This window comes from Canis aureus, chromosome 25 (genome assembly GCF_053574225.1).
Source record: "Canis aureus isolate CA01 chromosome 25, VMU_Caureus_v.1.0, whole genome shotgun sequence".
NCBI lineage: Eukaryota > Metazoa > Chordata > Mammalia > Carnivora > Canidae > Canis > Canis aureus.
In genome coordinates this window covers 37,576,185-37,595,153 of record NC_135635.1, presented here as the reverse complement: position 1 = coordinate 37,595,153, position 18,969 = coordinate 37,576,185, and the positions used below count along the sequence as shown (strand labels likewise).

The 18,969-nt window shown below is 37.0% G+C and overlaps 1 protein-coding gene across 2 annotated transcripts in view; it reads right to left on the bottom strand.

Moving 5' to 3' along the window:
• LOC144297263 (pregnancy zone protein-like) overlaps positions 1-5,818 on the bottom strand; it is a 50,448-nt gene extending 44,630 nt beyond the window's left edge. For both annotated transcript variants that reach the window (XM_077871120.1, XM_077871121.1), the window contains exons 1-6: positions 5,665-5,818; positions 2,957-3,137; positions 2,087-2,240; positions 1,878-1,930; positions 1,309-1,329; positions 688-856 (exon numbers count right to left, since the gene is read on the bottom strand). In XM_077871120.1, coding sequence (XP_077727246.1) covers positions 688-856; positions 1,309-1,329; positions 1,878-1,930; positions 2,087-2,240; positions 2,957-3,137; positions 5,665-5,747 — 661 coding nt within the window. In that variant the 5' untranslated portion in view covers positions 5,748-5,818. The remainder of the gene's footprint in view (positions 1-687; positions 857-1,308; positions 1,330-1,877; positions 1,931-2,086; positions 2,241-2,956; positions 3,138-5,664) is intronic.
• Between the last annotated feature and the right edge of the window lie 13,151 nt (positions 5,819-18,969).

Genomic DNA, 18,969 nt, shown 5'->3' with positions numbered 1-18,969 from the left:
GCTTCAGGAGAACTGGTTAGTGAGTGCCTCCAATCCACCAGCTCCTCCTGCTGGGCCCTTACTTTTCTAGCCTCTCTTACAGTTGTACAAGACTAGCTGTTCCTATAACAAATCCTGGTCCTATAATCCTCATGACAATCCAGGTGAGTTTGGGGAATCATGTTTTGTGGTAAGTCTCTTCATCCATGGCATGCTATACTTAATTTATATTAGAAAATCCACATGACTGATAACTCATAAAATGGCTTCAGTGCCTGGCTGCTTTGATTAGAGTAGTATAGGTGTAGGTCGTAGACAACCAGGAGGTGCCTTCAGCTATAAGTTAGAGTTCAACAGATGCATGCAGATATTTATTGTTTTGGTTCACAATTTTGTTTGAATAGGGTAATGGACCTATTAAAATCTCTCTTGCCTCTTGCTGGCTCTGCAATTTTGGTAAATCACTAACTGTACTAGTTATTGATGTACTCATTTGTAAAATGGAGATAACATAGTATCTGCCTCAGATGATTGATAAGAGGATTAAATGAGATAGTGCATGAAAATGGCATAGTGAATATTTAGGTAAATTAAAAAATTGCTAATTTCCAACTATCATATGCTAGATTTTTGCTAGTACCTATGTGTAAAAACTCTTACACTCTTAAATAATGTCATAAATGTCTTGGACACAGGTAGAATTCTTACCGTATTCCTTCACTTCAAAGGGGTGCTCTATTTTTTCCCCTGACTCCTTCTCCAGCTTGACCTTATAAGCACCCAGGGTGGGCTCCACTGAGAGTGGGAAGGAGAGCTGGCTGAGTCCTCCTTGCAATCTGAGATTTTGCCATTGGAAAATTCGGTTCCTTTTGGGATTCTATAGGTTAGAACATTATGAGTTCATAGAAAAAATTAAAATATGTATTTTGAGTAGAGGGACAGCTTTTCAGGGAGGGCACATTGGGGCTTGGATAGTAGATGTTTTGTAAATTGACATCAAAGGTACTGAGCAAAGTTGTCTAGGAATTCTACACTGAGGAAAGGGCGGCAGGGTTACCAGCTATGAGATATTACAGATTGTAATACCTCTTTTTGAGATTATGCATACCCAAATTGGTTAGGAATTTGGCTCTTCCGTAAGAGCCACTAAGTTGTACCAGGTCAGGGGATTTTGTTCCTTCATTTACATCTTACCCACTGCCCAGAGGACTTAAAATAGACAGGAAAAACTGTTTAGTCTTGGTGAAGTGCTGGTGAGGAGCAAGGAGGTGGCAATGGAACAGAACTTGTCGTAAGGCCTCATCCCAACAGATATAAGATATTACCTACCTCAATATAAACCACCGGCAACTGTAAAGAAAAAAAATAGTATGAGTGTGAGATAGAGGTTAGAAAAAGAAAGGCATGACATCAGGATCTATCAACATAGAATATCTGAATCAGAGGAAGTGAGTCTGCATATTTCTTGTCCAAACAAGGAAATATGCCCCAGTTTGGGTCACAGCAACTTATATGTTTAGTTTGGGAAATATATCTCTTGACAAATCATGACTTTACTTTTATGAAGTACTATACAATTGAGGAAATGTATACTAAGGTAAAAAAGTCCAAATTATAAGTTTATTTTACAGATGAAATTTATCTCTGAGAAAGTCTCCATTTCTCTAAGGGAGAAATCAAGAGCACTTGTTTTCTTGTGTTCAATAAAAATTACTGGGATCTTGAAAAGGATAATTTCAACTGAATATTTCATTTTAATAGTGCAGTTGATGAACTGATTTCCCCGTCCTCCAGCAGTGGTACTTTTATGAGATCATACGGGTCTTAGGTTCTCCAAAAGGATGGGATTGACATTTTTGCCTGTTTCCTCCCAACTCATCCACTGTTATGGGACTTACGGTTTCATTCAAAGGATGAAAACTGACATCCACAGAGACAACACGGAATCTCACTGAAACATAAAGATTTTTTCCCATGAAACCCTCCAATGGGAATCCACCATAGTAACACAGATAATGACATGGCTGGATTTTCATGACTACAGAATAAGTTATCGAGAACCACCCACCTACCCCTTAAAGTTGGCCTTGCTCATTTGGTTCCTGACCTGTTTGTCCTGGCTTGTAGATGGGTTTGTCTGTTTGGACAAAGATCAGGCTGTCTACTTTTGTGATGCGTACTTTCTTCTTCTTTATGAACAGTTGGGTTGGCCCCTTCACCTCCACGGTAATGAGCCCTGGGGACGACGGCAACTCTGGAATCTGTAAAACAGAAACGAGTTGAAAAATCTGCCCAGATCTACTTCTGAATGTCTCAGCCTTTATGATTTTCTTATTCTCTGCTTAGTCCCAGAGAATGAGTAAGGAATAAGTCAAGAATTATGTCCCTGGACTTAAAGATTCTTATGCTTATGTAACATGACAGTAATGCTTTGTTGATTTAAGGGGAAAATGTCATTGCAGTAAAACAAACTAGTTCTTCCAGTCATGACAGTGAAGAAAATAACATGCTCTTATTTCCATAGCAATATAATGTTATTACAATAATTACCAAATGTTATTTTCCAATAGTCAACATCGACATTATATACTATCACTGGTAGTAAGCCAGTATGATTACCTATTTAATTCCTTACATAATAAAAGGTTACAAGGACAAGATATTAACCATCAACCACTTGTGAGATCTTAAATAAGTCACCTAAATTATGAGTTTCAGAGCTTTTATGGGTAATGGCAAGAACTTTATTTACCTCACAAGTTTATCTTTCCTATAGCTACCACTACCTTTTGCTTATTGTGCTAGAATTGTTTGTAGATATCATGAAAGCATATTCAGTAGGACGTTCATTTTTAGGACTGAATTTGAAGTTCACTTTGTACTTATGCTTTTTTATTGTTGGGGGGTCAGAACACAAAGTAGCAGCGAATATGCTCTTCCTCTAATGTGCACCCATATCCCAATGAATTATACTGACCGTGAAGGGCCTGCAGTAGAAGGAATTCTTTGTCACCACGTCTGAGAGGAGGGTTCTGGTTTGCATTGCATACTCCAGAATTAAGTTTACTGTCACCGTCTCATTCAGGTCATTAAGCATAACACAGGCCTTCTCAGGAACCTTAGCGTACAGCTGTGATGGGACCAGCACTAGGTACTGCCTGTGGAGAATAGGGGTCTGGATCAACCACGGAGAAGTTAAAAAGACGTCATTTTTGTGGCTGTTTTCTAGATCATCTTTTCTGTAATCACCAATCACAGAACAGAGCCAGGTTTCAGCAAGAGGGCGGAGGAGTGTATTCTTCAAAGCCCAATCCAAAAGATCTTAGAAACTCAGAAACCACCAACAAGTTAAACGTTATGCTTCTCTTGTGTTGTGGAGATATTCACCCTCACAATATTTGCATAAGCTATGGATAAACAATCCTTAAGTCATTATGTATTTTGGATAGAAATTGTTTTCAAGGGCGCCTGTATGGCTCAGCTGGTTAAGTGTCTGGCTTTGGCTCAGGTCATGATCTTGGGGTCCTGGGATCAAGTCCCACAATGGACTCCCTACTCAGAGGGGAGCCTGACTCTCTCACTCCCTCTACTCTGCCCCATTGCTCATGCTCTCTCTCTCCTTTCCTCTCAAATAAATAAATAAAATCATTTTAAAAAAGGATTATTTTTTAATCGAATTTCGATTTGCCAACATATAGTATAATACCCAGTGCTGAGTGAAGTAAAAAAGGATTATTGTCAAATTTATAAATGGATCAAGAAAGCTGAGATTATATATTATGGGATATGGTTCAGCCTTAAATAAAGAAGTCTTATCATTTGCGATAACATGGATGGAATTTCAGGGTACTATAAGTGAAATATGTCAGAGACAGGTAATATTGCATGCTATCACTTATATGTAGAATCTTTTGAAAAAAAGTCAAATTCATAGAAACAGAGAGTAGAAAAATGAATGCCAGGTGCTGGGGCAGGGTGAGGGTGTTGAAGGAAATAGGGAGAGGTTGGTAAAAGGGTACAAACTTTCAATTAAAGTAAGGTAAGCAAAGTCTGAGGACATAATGTATAACGTGGTGACTATAGAATTTAAATGTTCTCACCAAAAAAGAGGAAGGAGGAGGAGGAGGGGGAGGATGAGGAGAAGAAGAAGAAAGAAGAAAGAAGAAAGAAGAAAGAAGAAAGAAGAAAGAAGAAGAAGAAGAAGAAGAGGAAGAAAGGAGAAGAAGAAAGGAGAAGGTGGAGATAGGTATTTAAATTAACCCAATGGGAAGAATCCTTCCATTATATATGTATATGAAATCATCATGTGGTATACTTTCATTATTTTGTAATTTTTTTGTCAATTATGTCTATAAAGCTCAAAACTTTTTTTAGCAATGACAAAATGTAATTAACCAATTAATTATCTTTGAAAGTGTTAATAACCTATTTATATGGGGTCTTGAGTTTCATGTGGATGATATGAATTTCTTTATTCCAGGACACTAAAGAAGTAACAATAGAAAAGGAGGAGCTGGGATCCCTGGGTGACGCAGCGGTTTGGCGCCTGCCTTTGGCCCAGGGCGCGATCCTGGAGACCCAGGATCGAGTCCCATGTCGGGCTCCCAGTGCATGGAGCCTGCTTCTCCCTCTGCCTATGTCTCTGCCTCTCTTTCTCTCTCTCTCTGTGACTATCATAAATAATAAATTAAAAAAAGAAAAAAAAAGAAAAGGAGGAGCTGAAGTGCTTTTCAGTACTATTTCAGAAGTAATTTAGGCTCTTTTCTATTTCTCTCTATTTTTCTGATATCAGAGAGCCATGCAAGGCTAATCACCAAATATATTATCATGGACACCCAGAAAAAAATATCACTTTCTTGTTGCTCTTTGTCCATCATTTACAACCACTCAAATGCCCTGTACTTTGCAATGCTCTGGTTTCCTATGCCTCTCTCTCTTTCTGAAGTGGCCTTTTTCTATCTGGATACAGTCTATTTGCTTCATAAGATTTATCTCAAAAACAACTTTCTTCAGACTTAGGTGATGCGCCTTTCTCTTATATCCCTTAAAGGCTCCAGGAGGAGGTAGATTTTTCTGTGAGCATTCTCACAGAATCCTGCAATGCTTGCTTCTGATTTTGCACCACATTCCTTTCTCTGTACACTAGTTCCTCTATGTACTGTGAGAAATTGAGGGCAGGATCCACATTTTGTTAAATCTGTATATTCCCAAGGTGTAATGCCAGCCCACACAGGTTTGCTGAAGAATTGCATGATCTGACACACAAATGTTGGCTTGTCTGAGGGTCATGAATCCATCTTGGTGATCCTGACTGGGGGAAAATACAGACACTGAGTCATTTTACAGTGGATGTGACACTGCAGCCTTTTTTATGAGACAATAAAGAATGTACCTTTTTTTCCCCTTTTGGGCAGAAATTCTGTATTATTATTTAATGAATGTTGTATAATTCTGTATTCTTATTAGGTGAATATTTCACAAATGTAACTGACCTATGTCTCCGTGTTTTCTAGAATTGGAGTATGCTTCTTTCCACATGAGCCATAACAACTTACTGACCTTTCCAAACCCCTTCAACAGCAGATAATTTCACAGGAAATCAGAAAAGTAAGACAGACATATCAAGAAGCAGATAACACAATGAGAAAGAAAAGGACAGTAGAATTTAATAGAAATGTTGCTTACGGTTTTGAAGTAGTGGAAGCATCTCTGGGAAGGAGCAGGAAAAACAGAATCAAGACTGGGATGGGCAGTGGATTTCTCCTCATGGTGTGGAGAGAAAGGGGAAATAATAGAAGTCTCAGTCCTTGATTCCTTGAACTCTGTTCTTGTTCCAGAATCACTTGTTTTTAATTTACCTGATGGGCAGTGAAAGTAAACTGCTAACCATTTATTTTTGTAACATATTAACTACTTCCAGAATAAAAAAATCAATTCCAGATTATTTCTATGACCATCAGTATTCTTTTATCCACTTTCTCAAATTTTCAAAGCCTTTTAAAAATACTGCTGTTAGCCTATATTAGCTCTGATTATTAATCAGTATCTTAAATATTTTCAAGAAGAAACAAAATAAATTATATGGACTTGATGAAATCAATTAATATTCTTGACTTGCATTTTCTTTTTTTAAAGAGCTATTAATGTAAATACATATACCAAATTGGTTCTTGGTAGTCCAGGGAGCATCACATATTCCTCTGAGCTTCATCCTCTATGGTTCTTTAATGAAACAAAGAAGTGAAGTTTATCACAGGGTTTTAGACACAATAAATTTGAAGACAATCTCTTCCTTGTTTAACCACTTAATGTTTGCATTTTATAGCTCTCCTTATGTTTGTTTATAAAGAGAATGATAGTTCATTTGGATACAGCCCATGTAATACATATTATTTCTTAGTTCATTGAACACCTAGAATAGAAAGTCAATTAATTCATGATTCTTGATGAACATTCTTATTTAATTCTACTTTGAGCAATATAAAAATATTTTATCAAGTTGCCTGGGTGGCTCAGTTGGTTAAGCATCTGCCTTTGGCTCAGCTCATGATCTCAGGGTCCTGGGATGGAGCCCCGCAAGCGTAGGGCTCCCTGCTCAGTGGAGCGTCTGCTTCTTCCTCTCCTTCTTGCCTGTACTCTCTCTCTCTTTTTCTCTCTCTCTCCAATAAACAGTCTTTTAAAAAAATGTTATCAATAGTGATTCATCATCCTATTTACTTTCCTTTTTTTTTTTTTTTTTCCTATTTACTTTCCAAGGGAGATTGAGGAATCTATCTTTATGGAGTCTTAAAAATAAGAAAGATCTACACTAGGAACTCACAAGATGAAGTGTACATATTTTGAATAGAGAACCAGTTTAAACTCTAAAATATGATGTGATGAGAAACAGGCGCTTCTATGGATGAGGTCTATTTTGTTTTGACATACATTGTTTTTTAAAGATTTATTTACTTATTTGAGAGAGAAAGAAGGAGAGCACATGAGCAGGGGGAGGAGCAGAGGGAGAGGGAGAGAGAAAATCCCAAGTAGGCTCCACTCTGGTCATGGCTGGGCATGGAGCCCTCTGCGGGGCTCAATCTCAAGATCCCAGAGATCATGTTTTGAGCCAAAATCAAGAGTCCCACGATTAACCAACTGAGTCACCCAGGCACTCCTTTGATGTACAGTTTTGTAAATGGTCTGAGAGAGTGAGAAGTGAAGATAACGTACATGGCAACCCTTGTGAACTGTATGTAAAACTACAGATATGTAAGATATTTAAATTCCAAGGAGGATAATAAACTAGGGGAGATATAATGCCAAATCAAACAGCATAAACTCTAATAAAATATTGTCCTGGCTCTTAGGAGTTGGCAGATGTTTGCTGAATGAATATAAAACTCTTCTGTGTCATTTTGGGTCCTTCTCTCACTAGAATCTTTATGCTCTTTTCTCTTCTCTGAGCTCCCTACTATTCTCACCCTCCACTCCTGCACTGTCATAAATAATACACTTACTCTGCACCAGCTCAATGTGGGATAAATTAACTTATAATAAATAATAAATGATTTTAAGAGGCCCTTATGTTACCTTTTCCAGGGATAATTAAAACTTACTGGATGTGCAACAAACCTATATTTTGGTCAAATGCTTAATGACTAAAAATAAGAATCCATATTTGGATGAAGCATAAATCATCATCATATCTTGAACTTCAGGAATGGAAGAATAAATTGAATGTCATCAAAATTTAATCATTTTGATTTTTAATTGCAAATTTTATTAGGAACATTTAAAATATATATTATGTGGCATAAATAATACTTTTCTTAGCATTCTCAACTAAGGCTTTTAGACTTTTTGGTTTTCAACCTTTTTCTTTTATTTGCAAGAATTTGATTAAACATGTAACTCCTCATACTTCCGTAACTTAAAATTTTTCATCATATGCGAGATGATAAAAAGTGTATTATAAATACTGATATTTAAAAATAAAACTGTAATATCACTTTTTAAACATATCCAATGTGATTTAAATACCATTATTCATTTATTGCCTACCATCATTCATTTTAAACACACATGAATTCTTTTGTAACCAGTTGGAAATTTTAAGTCATTCTTGTTTCTTCTTGATCTTGTATTTCCATTCTAATTTCCCACATAATTTTATCCCGGTGTTTTGTTCTTCAATATATTTTAATGAACATTTTGTCATTCATTTCTATAGCTAAAGACAATCAAAATCATAAAAAAGTTTTTGTACCTATAAGGTTCTGAGTAGTAATGCAATTTTTCTGGATTGAATTATCATTACTAGTGTTGTCAATGTATTACTTATGAAGATGGGATGACCACTGGGTAGTATACTATATGTTAGCAAATCGAACTCCAATAAAAAAATATACAAAAAAACCCCCATACATATACTACAATCTTAATACATATGAAACGCATGAGATAAAACTTTGTTTGAAAATGCTTTCTTGCCTTGTTAATTTGCCCCATTCTCACAGGTGTGAGGTGGGATCTCATTGTGGTTTTGATTTGTATTTCCTTGATGGCAAGTGATGCAGAGCATTTTCTCATGTGCATGTTGGCCATGTCTATGTCTTCCTCTGTGAGATTTCTGTTCATGTCTTTTGCCCATTTCATGATTGGATTGTTTGTTTCTTTGCTGTTGAGTTTAAGAAGTTCTTTACAGATCTTGGAAACCAGCCCTTTATCTGATATTTCATTTGCAAATATCTTCTCCCATTCTGTAGGTGTTCTTTTAGTTTTGTTGACTGTATCCTTTGCTGTGCAAAAGCTCCAACATTTGTTGTTTCCTGCCTTGTTAATGGGGCAGGAAACAACAAATGTTGGAGAGGATGCGGAGAAAAGGGAACCCTCTTACACTGTTGGTGGGAATGTGAACTGGTGCAGCCACTCTGGAAAACTGTGTGGAGGTTCCTCAAACAGTTAAAAATAGACCTGCCCTGCGACCCAGCAATTGCACTGTTGGGGATTTACCCCAAAGATATAAATGCAATGAAACGCAGGGACACCTGCACCCCGATGTTTATAGCAGCAATGGCCACGATAGCCAAACTGTGGAAGGAGCCTCGGTGTCCAACGAAAGATGAATGGATAAAGGAGATGTGGTTTATGTATACAATGGAATATTACTCAGCTATTAGAAATGACAAATACCCACCATTTGCTTCAACGTGGATGGAACTGGAGGGTATTATGCTGAGTGAAATAAGTCAATCGGAGAAGGACGACATTATATGGTCTCATTCATTTGGGGAATATAAATAATAGTGAAAGGGAATATAAGGGAAGGGAGAAGAAATGTGTGGGAAATATCAGAAAGGGAGACAGAACATAAAGACTGCTAACTCTGGGAAACGAACTAGGGGTGGTAGAAGGGGAGGAGGGCGGGGGGTGGGAGTGAATGGGTGACGGGCACTGGGGGTTATTCTGTATGTTAGTAAATTGTACACCAATAAAAATAAATTAAAAAAAAAAAAAAAAAGAAAATGCTTTCTTTTGGGCAGCCCGGGTGGCTCAGCGGTTTAGTGCCGACTACCGTCCAGGGTGTGATCCTGGGGACCGGGGATCGGTCCCTCGTTGCGCTCCCTGCGTGGAGTCTGCTTCCCCCTCTGCCGTGTCTCTGCCCCCGCCCCCCCCTCTCTCCTCTCTGTGTATTCTCATGAATAAATAAATAAAATATTTTTTTTAAAAAATGCTTTCTTTAAAAATTTTTTTTTATTGGAGTTCAATTTGCCAACATGAAAATGCTTTCTTAATGAAATAAATTGTACATTTCATCCATCTGGTTTTCCCAATCAGATTTTGTATCCTTGGATGAATATTACTTATTGGCCAATTGAGACAATTTCCACTATCTCTTTACCTCCTATTTTTTCTTTTCTATTTTACTTCTCTTCTAGAATATTCCTGTTCTATTCCCTATCATATAGGTGTAAGCACCAAGATATCTTATTTACATAAAGAGAGAGATGAGAGAAATTCTATTAGAACAATATCATTTATTTATACATCTAAGTTATAAGCCAAAGTTCACATTATAATTATCATTAAATATAATTTTATTTATCTATCAGTTGAAAAAATAGCCTTCTTAATTTCGTTGAAAGCAGAACACTGGAAACTAGGTCAATTGCAAAAGAATTTGGAACTCAGTCATTAGAATCAATCTCATTCTTAGTTTCTAGAAAGTATGCAAAAAAGACTTACCAGCACTTATAAATGGCTACTGATTGCTATTTTCTTACTTAAAGATGCCTAATACACTTAAGAAGTCTTAGAAAATTTAAATATTATTAACTCAGTTATACTTTTGTAAATATAAAACCTCATAAAATTATTTAACTTATTTTTTTAAAATATACATTTAGCTGATTAAATTTTTAGAAAATGTTCTCCAATGACCTAATTTTGCAAAGCCAGTTCTCATTGTCAAAATAATTGGTCAAATGAGACATTTTTGGGCATCCCAGTGGCTCAGCGGTTTGGCCCCGCCTTCAGTCCAGGGCGTGATCCTGGAGACCCAGGATGGAGTCCCACATCGGGCTCCCTGCATGGGGCCTGCTTCTCCTTCTGCCTGTGTCTCTGCCTCTCTCTCTGTGTGTCTCTCATGAATAAATAAATAAAATCTACTTTAAAAAATGAGACATTTCTGATAGGACGAATAATGCCTCACTTTTAATTCCAATAAACTCGTAAATATACATCTCTGTGATAATTGTTAGACTTATAAATTCTAAGATAAGCTAGAATCTTGCTGGTTATTTGTTATCTAGATGCAGCAAGACATTTCCGCTTCAGTATTTCTTCCCACGCTTTCTGCTTTATTCTTATGGAACTAACTCTCAGGGGCAATAGGCATTGAAAAGGATTGGGGAAAGGAGGCGGGGTTTTAAATGAAAATTGTCATCATTTCTGCCACTCACCCCCACGAAGAATACAGAATATTAAAAAATGGCCCTAAATTACCCATTATAATGTCATATTTTTTAATTCTGGGAATATATTTAGGACAGATGGATAAATAAGGCCAATAATGGGCTTTGAGTCTTAAGGGAATTTTTGCAAATATCAATTGAATTGTCTTTTTGAAAGAGACTAGCAAGAATTTTCCACTCCAAGATAAATCTAAATACATAAAAGTGAATATTTGTATATTAAAATAGATCTGCAAATTATGCCTTGATTATATTATTAGCATTATAATAGTGATTTTTATATAATCGTTACCTACAAAGATCATAGGTTTATTGATTATACACTGTTTCAAGGATCCAGAAATGATGTTGAAATAGGTTGAGGCCAAAGCTGAATCTGAATGGCAGATTTTAGCCAAACGTCAAAGTCAGGGATCAATGTCAGCATTCCAATTTTTAGTGGTAAGTAGCCACTACAGTCACACAAATGAAAATACAGTGATGAGATTCCAGTCATCAGTTTAATAGGCACTCAATAAATATTTGTGAAATGAAGTAATAAATAAAATCATTTCCTGCTAAACGGAAGATAAGCAAGAAAGTTCATATAAGCAAGAAAAGTATCTGGAAAAGAAGAAATCCGAAATACAATGTGGGATATTTTAAAAAAGATTTTATTTGTTTATTTGAGAGAGAGCGAGCAATGAGAAGGAGCAGAGGAAGAGGGTCAAACAGGCTCTATGGTGAGCACAGAACTCGACATGGGATTTGATCTCACAACCCTGAGATCATAATCTGAGTGGAAATCAAGAGTTGATGCTTAACGGACTGAGCCACTCAGGCACCTGTGGGAGTATTTTAACTGGATTTAGGATTGGACAACACAAGGGTTAACAGGATAGAGTCACCTGTCAAACTGCCTGGGGTGAAATCCTTACTTACTGTGCTGTGTTGGGCAAATTACACGACTTCTCCTTCCTCATCTGTAAAATTGGCTTAATAATAATAATTCCTTCATGATTTTTATTATTAAAATAAAGCTATTTAAAAGAAACTCTACAAAAGACATCGTTACCTTTGGACATATTTCTAAACCAATGTTATTTCCAAAGAAAGATGTGTTTACAGAGCATTGAGCAACTGTGAGTGGGTGAGAATGAGTGTCCTTGTCATATTAGTGTACATGGAATGGGGGTAGAGTTAGGAGAATTGCCAGAATAACATTGAAACTCATATTAACACACATGGGACATTCATAAAATATTTTTAATGAATAAAAGAAAGAGGAATCCTGGCTATGGTAATTTATCCTTTATGATAACTTGCTGATTTTCTGTATATGTTTTTCTCCCTGTAAATACTTGGCCTAGTAGAGAGTAGGCTGGAAAATTCTGAAGCTTGAAGGACACATTTTTATGCATCAAGGATTTCCAGGCACAGGTTTTATTTTTTAAATTCAAGTTAATTAACATGTAGTGTAATATTGGTTTCAGGAGTAGAATTTGGTAATTCATCACTCATGTATAACAGTTCAGGCACAGATTTTGAGAAGCAACACAAATGATAAAAAGAATACAAGAAATGTCTTTTTTTTGGGGGTCTTACTACAAAGACTCATGTTTAATATCACCATGCTGATTCAGAGATTGGGGCAGTGGGCTTGTCAACTGAACTGTGATTCTTTATTTAGACTGCAATTGTATTTTCTTCATTAAAAATTGCCCCAGTGGAAAAATAATGTTCTATGTGGCTCAATTTTCTTCCTCTGAATCTTCAATGGAAATTTTGTTCAGAAGGATGATGTTTTCCATACCTGCACAACCTTCCCCCACATTCCTCTGATCCTCAGTTGCCACAACCCCAACCTGCTGATTCTATTTTATCTGCTTTAGCCGTACTGAACTTGCTTTCTTCCAGGATCTAGAAGTCTTCCTATCTGAAAGACTTTGTGCTTTTTGCTTGCCACTTCTATCTCTCAGATGTTGACATAGCTAACTTCTTCACCTCATACCTTTGCTCACCTAGCATCTTCTCAGTGAGAAGCAAGTGTCATGTCTCATGGGTACATTATTTTTCATTCATTTATTCATCAAATATTTATTTATATATTATAAAACATTTCTTTTTTTTTAATTTTATATATTTGTTCATGAGAGACACACACACACACAGAGGCAGAGCCATAGGCAGAGGGAGAAGCAGGCGCCACGAGAGGAGCGTGATGTGGGACTCGATCTTGGTACTCCAAGATCATGCCCTGAGCTGATAGCAGATGCCCAACTACCGAGCCACCCAGGGTCTCAACAAATAATTATTTAAAGTTTGCAGTTACTAGCAGAGCAAGGGAGAGCAGTAGTGGCACAAGATAAGGAGGTAGACTACAATTTTAAATGCTTACCATTTTCTGACATATTATATAATGCCTTACTTATTATATTTATTGTTTATTGCCTGGCACCTCTCACTGGGATATAAATTGATTTTGTTTTGTTGGGTCACTGTTCCTTGTGAATGCACTTATACCCAGCAAGCGTCCAATCATTGTTGAGTAAATGAATGAAGAACCATGTGCCCATGAGACATGACACTTGCTTCTTCTCTCTTATAAAGTATATAACAATTATAAGGGAATACATTGAATTGCATGTATATATTTAACATAGAACAACATCTCAAGGGTTAAGAATGGGTTAAGATTTACCTAATGTGACATGAGAGACTCCTAACTCTCATGTTAGGAAACAAACAAGGGGTAGTGGAAGGGGAGGTGGATGGGCGGGGGGTTGGGGTGACTGGGTGACGGGCACTGAGGGGGGCACTTGACGGGATGAGCACTGGGTGTTATATGTTGGCAAATCGAACTCCAATAAAAAATATATATATAAAAAAAGATTTACCTAATGTATTGTTGAGTTAGTCTTTTTGCAAGAAGTCATATATGAGACTTTTATGAGCAGAACAAGGACTTTCTTCCCTTTTTCTTAATGACATGGGTAAAAATACATACCTCATACATGGAAACATGTTTTTAAATAGTGCAGAGAATAGGTAAATGCAAGGAAGATAGAAATGCCATTCTCTTTCACAGTCTTCTTGTTTACCATTGTTTCTGATGATAGAATATTTCCACATAATTATATTTTGAGGTGGTATTACACACAAGGATTTTGCAAAATGACAAAACTCCATTTTGAGTCCAGGGAGTTCATTCCATAGCCAGTGAATGACCGCAGAGTCAAAAGTCAAAGCTCAGTTTCAGTGTTAAACAGGTTTATGTTTTCATGATTGATTCTGTGATAAAATGATAGGGTATAGCAATGATTAAGAGTAACAGCACCATCTCTAAACCCTGATTTTTGTCAAATAAAAATGTGAGTCTGAGAGATGTTGTTCTGCAATTTTCTTTCCCTTTCTTTCTTTCTTTCTTTCTTTCTTTCTTTCTTTCTTTCTTTCTTTCTTTCTTTCTTTCTTTCTTTCTCTCTCTCATTCTTCTTTTTAAATTCTACCCATTTACTCATGAGAGACACAAAGACACAGACAGAGGGAGAAGCAGGCTCACCTCGGGGAACCTGATGTGGGACACTCGATCCCAGTACTCTAAGATAATGCCCTGAGCTGAAGGCCAACGCTCAATCACTGAGCCAGCCAGGTGCCCCAGAGATTTTTTTTTTCAGTTAGAAATTCTTTCACATGCCCTTCTTTTCTTCACATTTCCCCCTTTGATGGACATCTTTCAAAGAAAACAATGCTGGCCAATTCTGTCTTTCAGGTGTTGCTAATTTTTGTCAAGGGCATAGCTCTTTATAGATTTTATTGTATGTTGGCATGGAGCTGAGAAGGGTTGTTCTCAGGTATCTTTTCCAAGAAGCCAGGGGGACCATCTTCATATGTCTTGTCCCACAGAGGAGGGACATGCAATGGAATTTTCTTGGCCTTATCTGAATGAGAGAGTGGAAAATGAAGAATCTCCATTATGTCCCTCTAAGACAGATGGTTTAGTTTCTATGGTCAGTTGAGTTTCAGGAAAAGCCTTCCAAAGAAAAAGAATTTTATTTTGTACCTACATTTGGGGAGAAGACATCTGCTTACTAACACAAAAATGATAGAAATTTAATACTACAATTAAACTGATGACCAAAAGCCCAATGATAGCTATTGATTGAAACATACTTCTCAGCCAATTTCCCCAATTGCCTTTGTTTAATAGATAAAAACTGTCCCAGGTTCCAGTAGTTTGGCCAACTTCTGCTAGCAGCTTGATATTGTCTTTCATTATTTTTAGTTCTTATGTTATTTTTCTTAAATTACTGACATAAAAATAACATTCTTCTCCAAGCAGGGCCCAGTTTCCCCCCTGCTAAGCAGTAAGCACATTTAGAGTTTGACAGTTCTGTAGCCATAATATTTGGCACCAGTCCTCTAGAAAGAGGACATTTATGTTTTTTTTTTTTATTTAAGATTTTATTTATTTTATTTGAGAGAGAGAGAGAGAGAGAGAAGGGGCAGGGGGTAGAAGGAGAAGCAGACTCTTTGCTGAATGGCTTGATCCCAGGACCCTGAGATCATGATCTGAACTGAAGGCAGATGCTTAACAGACTGAGCCACCCAGGTGCAGCGACATGTGGTTTCAAAGGTACAATAGGAAAATCCTTTATCTTTACTAGATAGGTTTCACCACCCTTCTAAGGACAGTAGCCAGGCCACAATTCAGGTTCATCATGAACATTATTTGTTCTGGCACAAATCCAATAATCAGTAAGGTAGCAGATTCAGAGTTTCTGCAAGGTGAGGATAAAATACTGTTTTAAAGTTAAAGAACAGTAGGAAAACCAGAGAAAGATCAGTTGAAGCCCTGAATGATATGATCAACTGAATGTAGAGTAAGTTTTTGAAAAAAATGTAAAGTCATACAGACCTCATTTGTGTATCTTGAGTAAGTTGTCTATTTCAGATGCTATCTGCCTCAGTTCCCAGATATTCCCAGTTTGAAGTCACCAGTTGGTATACAAGTCCATTGAGGTTTTGGGGCTTTCTTGAGATGTGACACATGAATCTAAGAGTCTATTCCTTGAAGTCTGGCTGCACAGAGATTAGTTAATTCACCTGGTAGAGATCTTGCCAGTGAGGCTGAACAGTTTCTTTGGCGATGTCTTTCCAATAGATCAAGTTTCCACATTGTAAGATGTGAGTTTGTCTTCATCTCCTGGAGATGCACTGTGGAAAGATTGTTCTACCAGAGCATGATTATTTTCTAGGTGCTTGGTCAGGCTTTTGCAAAACTGAAGTATATCCCCCTTTATTAGTTGTGGGTAAAAATAAGTGGGAGTAGACAATTACAACATCTGTTGTAATTATTTCAAAAGACAAAAGCTTATGCGTCCTGGAGGAAGTAGATATAAGATATAGAAGAACTAACAGTAATACTTTTGGCTAAATAATACTTTTGGCTAAATAACATACTTATATCTGTAAGATGGGAGCAATTGTGGGAAATCCATTTGCCAAACCTTGAATAGTCCATTGAGGAAATTAAAATGTCCAGGAGAAGTACAGATAGGTTTCCCTGGGTTAAATTCAGGACAGATGGAACAAGCAAGATAAGCACTTTTTGTGACCTTGTCAATGTTTCACCACCAATATTGATTCATGAATGTTATCATTTTATCAGTTGACTAATGACTTAATTAGTGTAGTTAATAAAGGAAATTTTTAGATCTTTCTAGTAGGACTGGTTTGTTATTGAGCTCAAATCAAAGTTTCTTTTCTTCATAATCCCTTAAACTTCCAAATCTGCTTTTCCTATTCAGAGGCCAATTTTTGTATTTCCCTGATTAGTCCTCTTAGGTCATCACCAGGGAAAAACAGTAAGAGCCATGGTTTTTGTGGAGGCATCAGCAAGGTAGTTTCTTATGGCTCCCAGGAGTCAGATTTAGAATGCTCAGGGACTGTAATAATATCTAGAGCCGCTGTAGAAGCATAGCATCTAGTAAATTTTGGACATAAGGACCACTTATAATTTTGCATCTTCTGGAAGTTAGGAAACTTCATTGTTTCCACAACATTCCAAAAACCATGGACTACTCCTTTAGCAGTTGGTATAGAGGTTTGTGGTTTTACCTTTAGCTAGAGAAGAGGCTCAAATTCAGCTTGTTGGCCTTGTTAGCCTGAAATGGCCAAAGGTAAGTTTGCAGTCTGAATGACTTCAAAAGGAGTCGATATCACATATCCAGTAAAATATTTACCATTTTCCTTTTTCAGGTAAGAGCTGTCAGTAAATCGTGAGAAATCAATATTTTTCAAGGGGATTTCTTGTAACTAATCACTTAATTGTTTGAAAGTTAAACAGTCATAGGGGATTTTGTCCCCTGAAAAAAGAGAAGGGTAGCAAGGTTGAAATTGTCACAGTAAATGAGAGTGGTATGACAGGTGGTTAGAGGTGGCTAGCAAGAGAATTTTATGAGAAGCTAGGTGACTTGCTGAAAGGTGCTGGATATGGTGTGAGTTCAAGAGAGCTTTGATAGCATGAAGGAACAGAGATGGTCAAAAAGGATCCCATAACTATTTTTCTTTTCTTTTCCTTTTTTAAAAAAAGATTTTAATTTATTTATTAATGAGATAGAGAGGCAGAGACATAGGCAGGTGGAGAAGCAGGCTCCCTGCAGGGAGCCTGATGTAGGACTCCATCCCAGGACCCCAGGGTCATGCCCTGAGCCAGAGGCAGATGCTCAACCACTGAGCCACCCAGGGGCCCCAGGTCTGATAACTATTTTTTCAGTGACCTTTACCAGAAGGGCAGTATGGTTCCAAAGCATAGGGGTAACCTCAGATGGCGAAACCTCATTGTTGGCTGTAGTAATCTACACATTGGTGGCAGCCCCCTTGTTTTTGGATATCTGAGAACATTTTCCTCCTTTGCATATACAAAACCAAAAAAGGGCAGCCAATAATTTGAATATCCAAGAGCAGTTTAATTTATTAAACTTCCTATCAAGGTTTTCAAGGCCAAGTCATCTTGATTTTCCTAGATCATGGGGTCATATTTAGGACTTCTTGCTTTTTTAAAAATAAGATGTATAGATGTTGGGCCAGTAATGTACTTAAGTTTGAATAAATTGCAACTTTTGCTTTGAGACCCTGTGTCTCTTAGTGGCTAAGAGTTTTAACAGAGGAGTCTTTTTTGTGAGGAAGCTTGAGAGGGTGAGCCAGAGAAGTAAATAATCTACATATTGTACTAAGGTGGGGTCTCCAGAAAATTTTATATCTTCTAGATCACCTATTGAAATTTGTGAAAAGTAAGAACTTTCAGTAAAACCCAGGTACATTACTGTCTAGGTATATTGTCATGTCCTTCATAGGGAAAATAATGCATGGGATTAGAAACAACAGGATGAAGGAATAACAATGTTATTTATTGCTTGGAGGTCTTGGACAAGTCTCTATCTTTAACTATTAGGTTTTCTTTTTCTTTTTTTTTTCCCCAATTAGGTTTTCTTATAGGTAAAACAGGGATATTTTGAGCATTGATGCAAGGAATAATAAGTCTGTGCACTCTATAGTCCTCTATGATAGGTCTTATGTCTTGCAAAATTCCTTGTTTATAGGATGTTGATAATTTGGGGGAGAGGTTATAAGGGATCAATTTGGATCTTAATAGGAAGGACACTATGAATTCTGTGTATGTCTATGGATTTTGCCCATCGAGTAGGGATATTAAAATTAATAATGAAGAAGAAAACTGAAGTTTGATCTTCTCTGATTTGTAAAGTATATGTGAAAGGAAAAGGTGTCAGACTTTTGGGAGGGGGTTATATTCAAGGGATATATATTCAGTTCAGGCATTCGAACTCAAGAGTTATTTTTCCCTTTCAAGAGAAAAAAAAATTCCACATACTGAATTTGGAAATTTAAAATTGTAGTTCCCTTCCTTTGGAATCATATTCTAGGGTGTGGGCTAACAGATTAGGTAGTTTGATGAGATCAAGGGTGGATACTATTCCCCATGCTACATAGGTTCTCTTGACTAACAGAAATAGATCTCTAAGCCATTTGTAGACTCTGA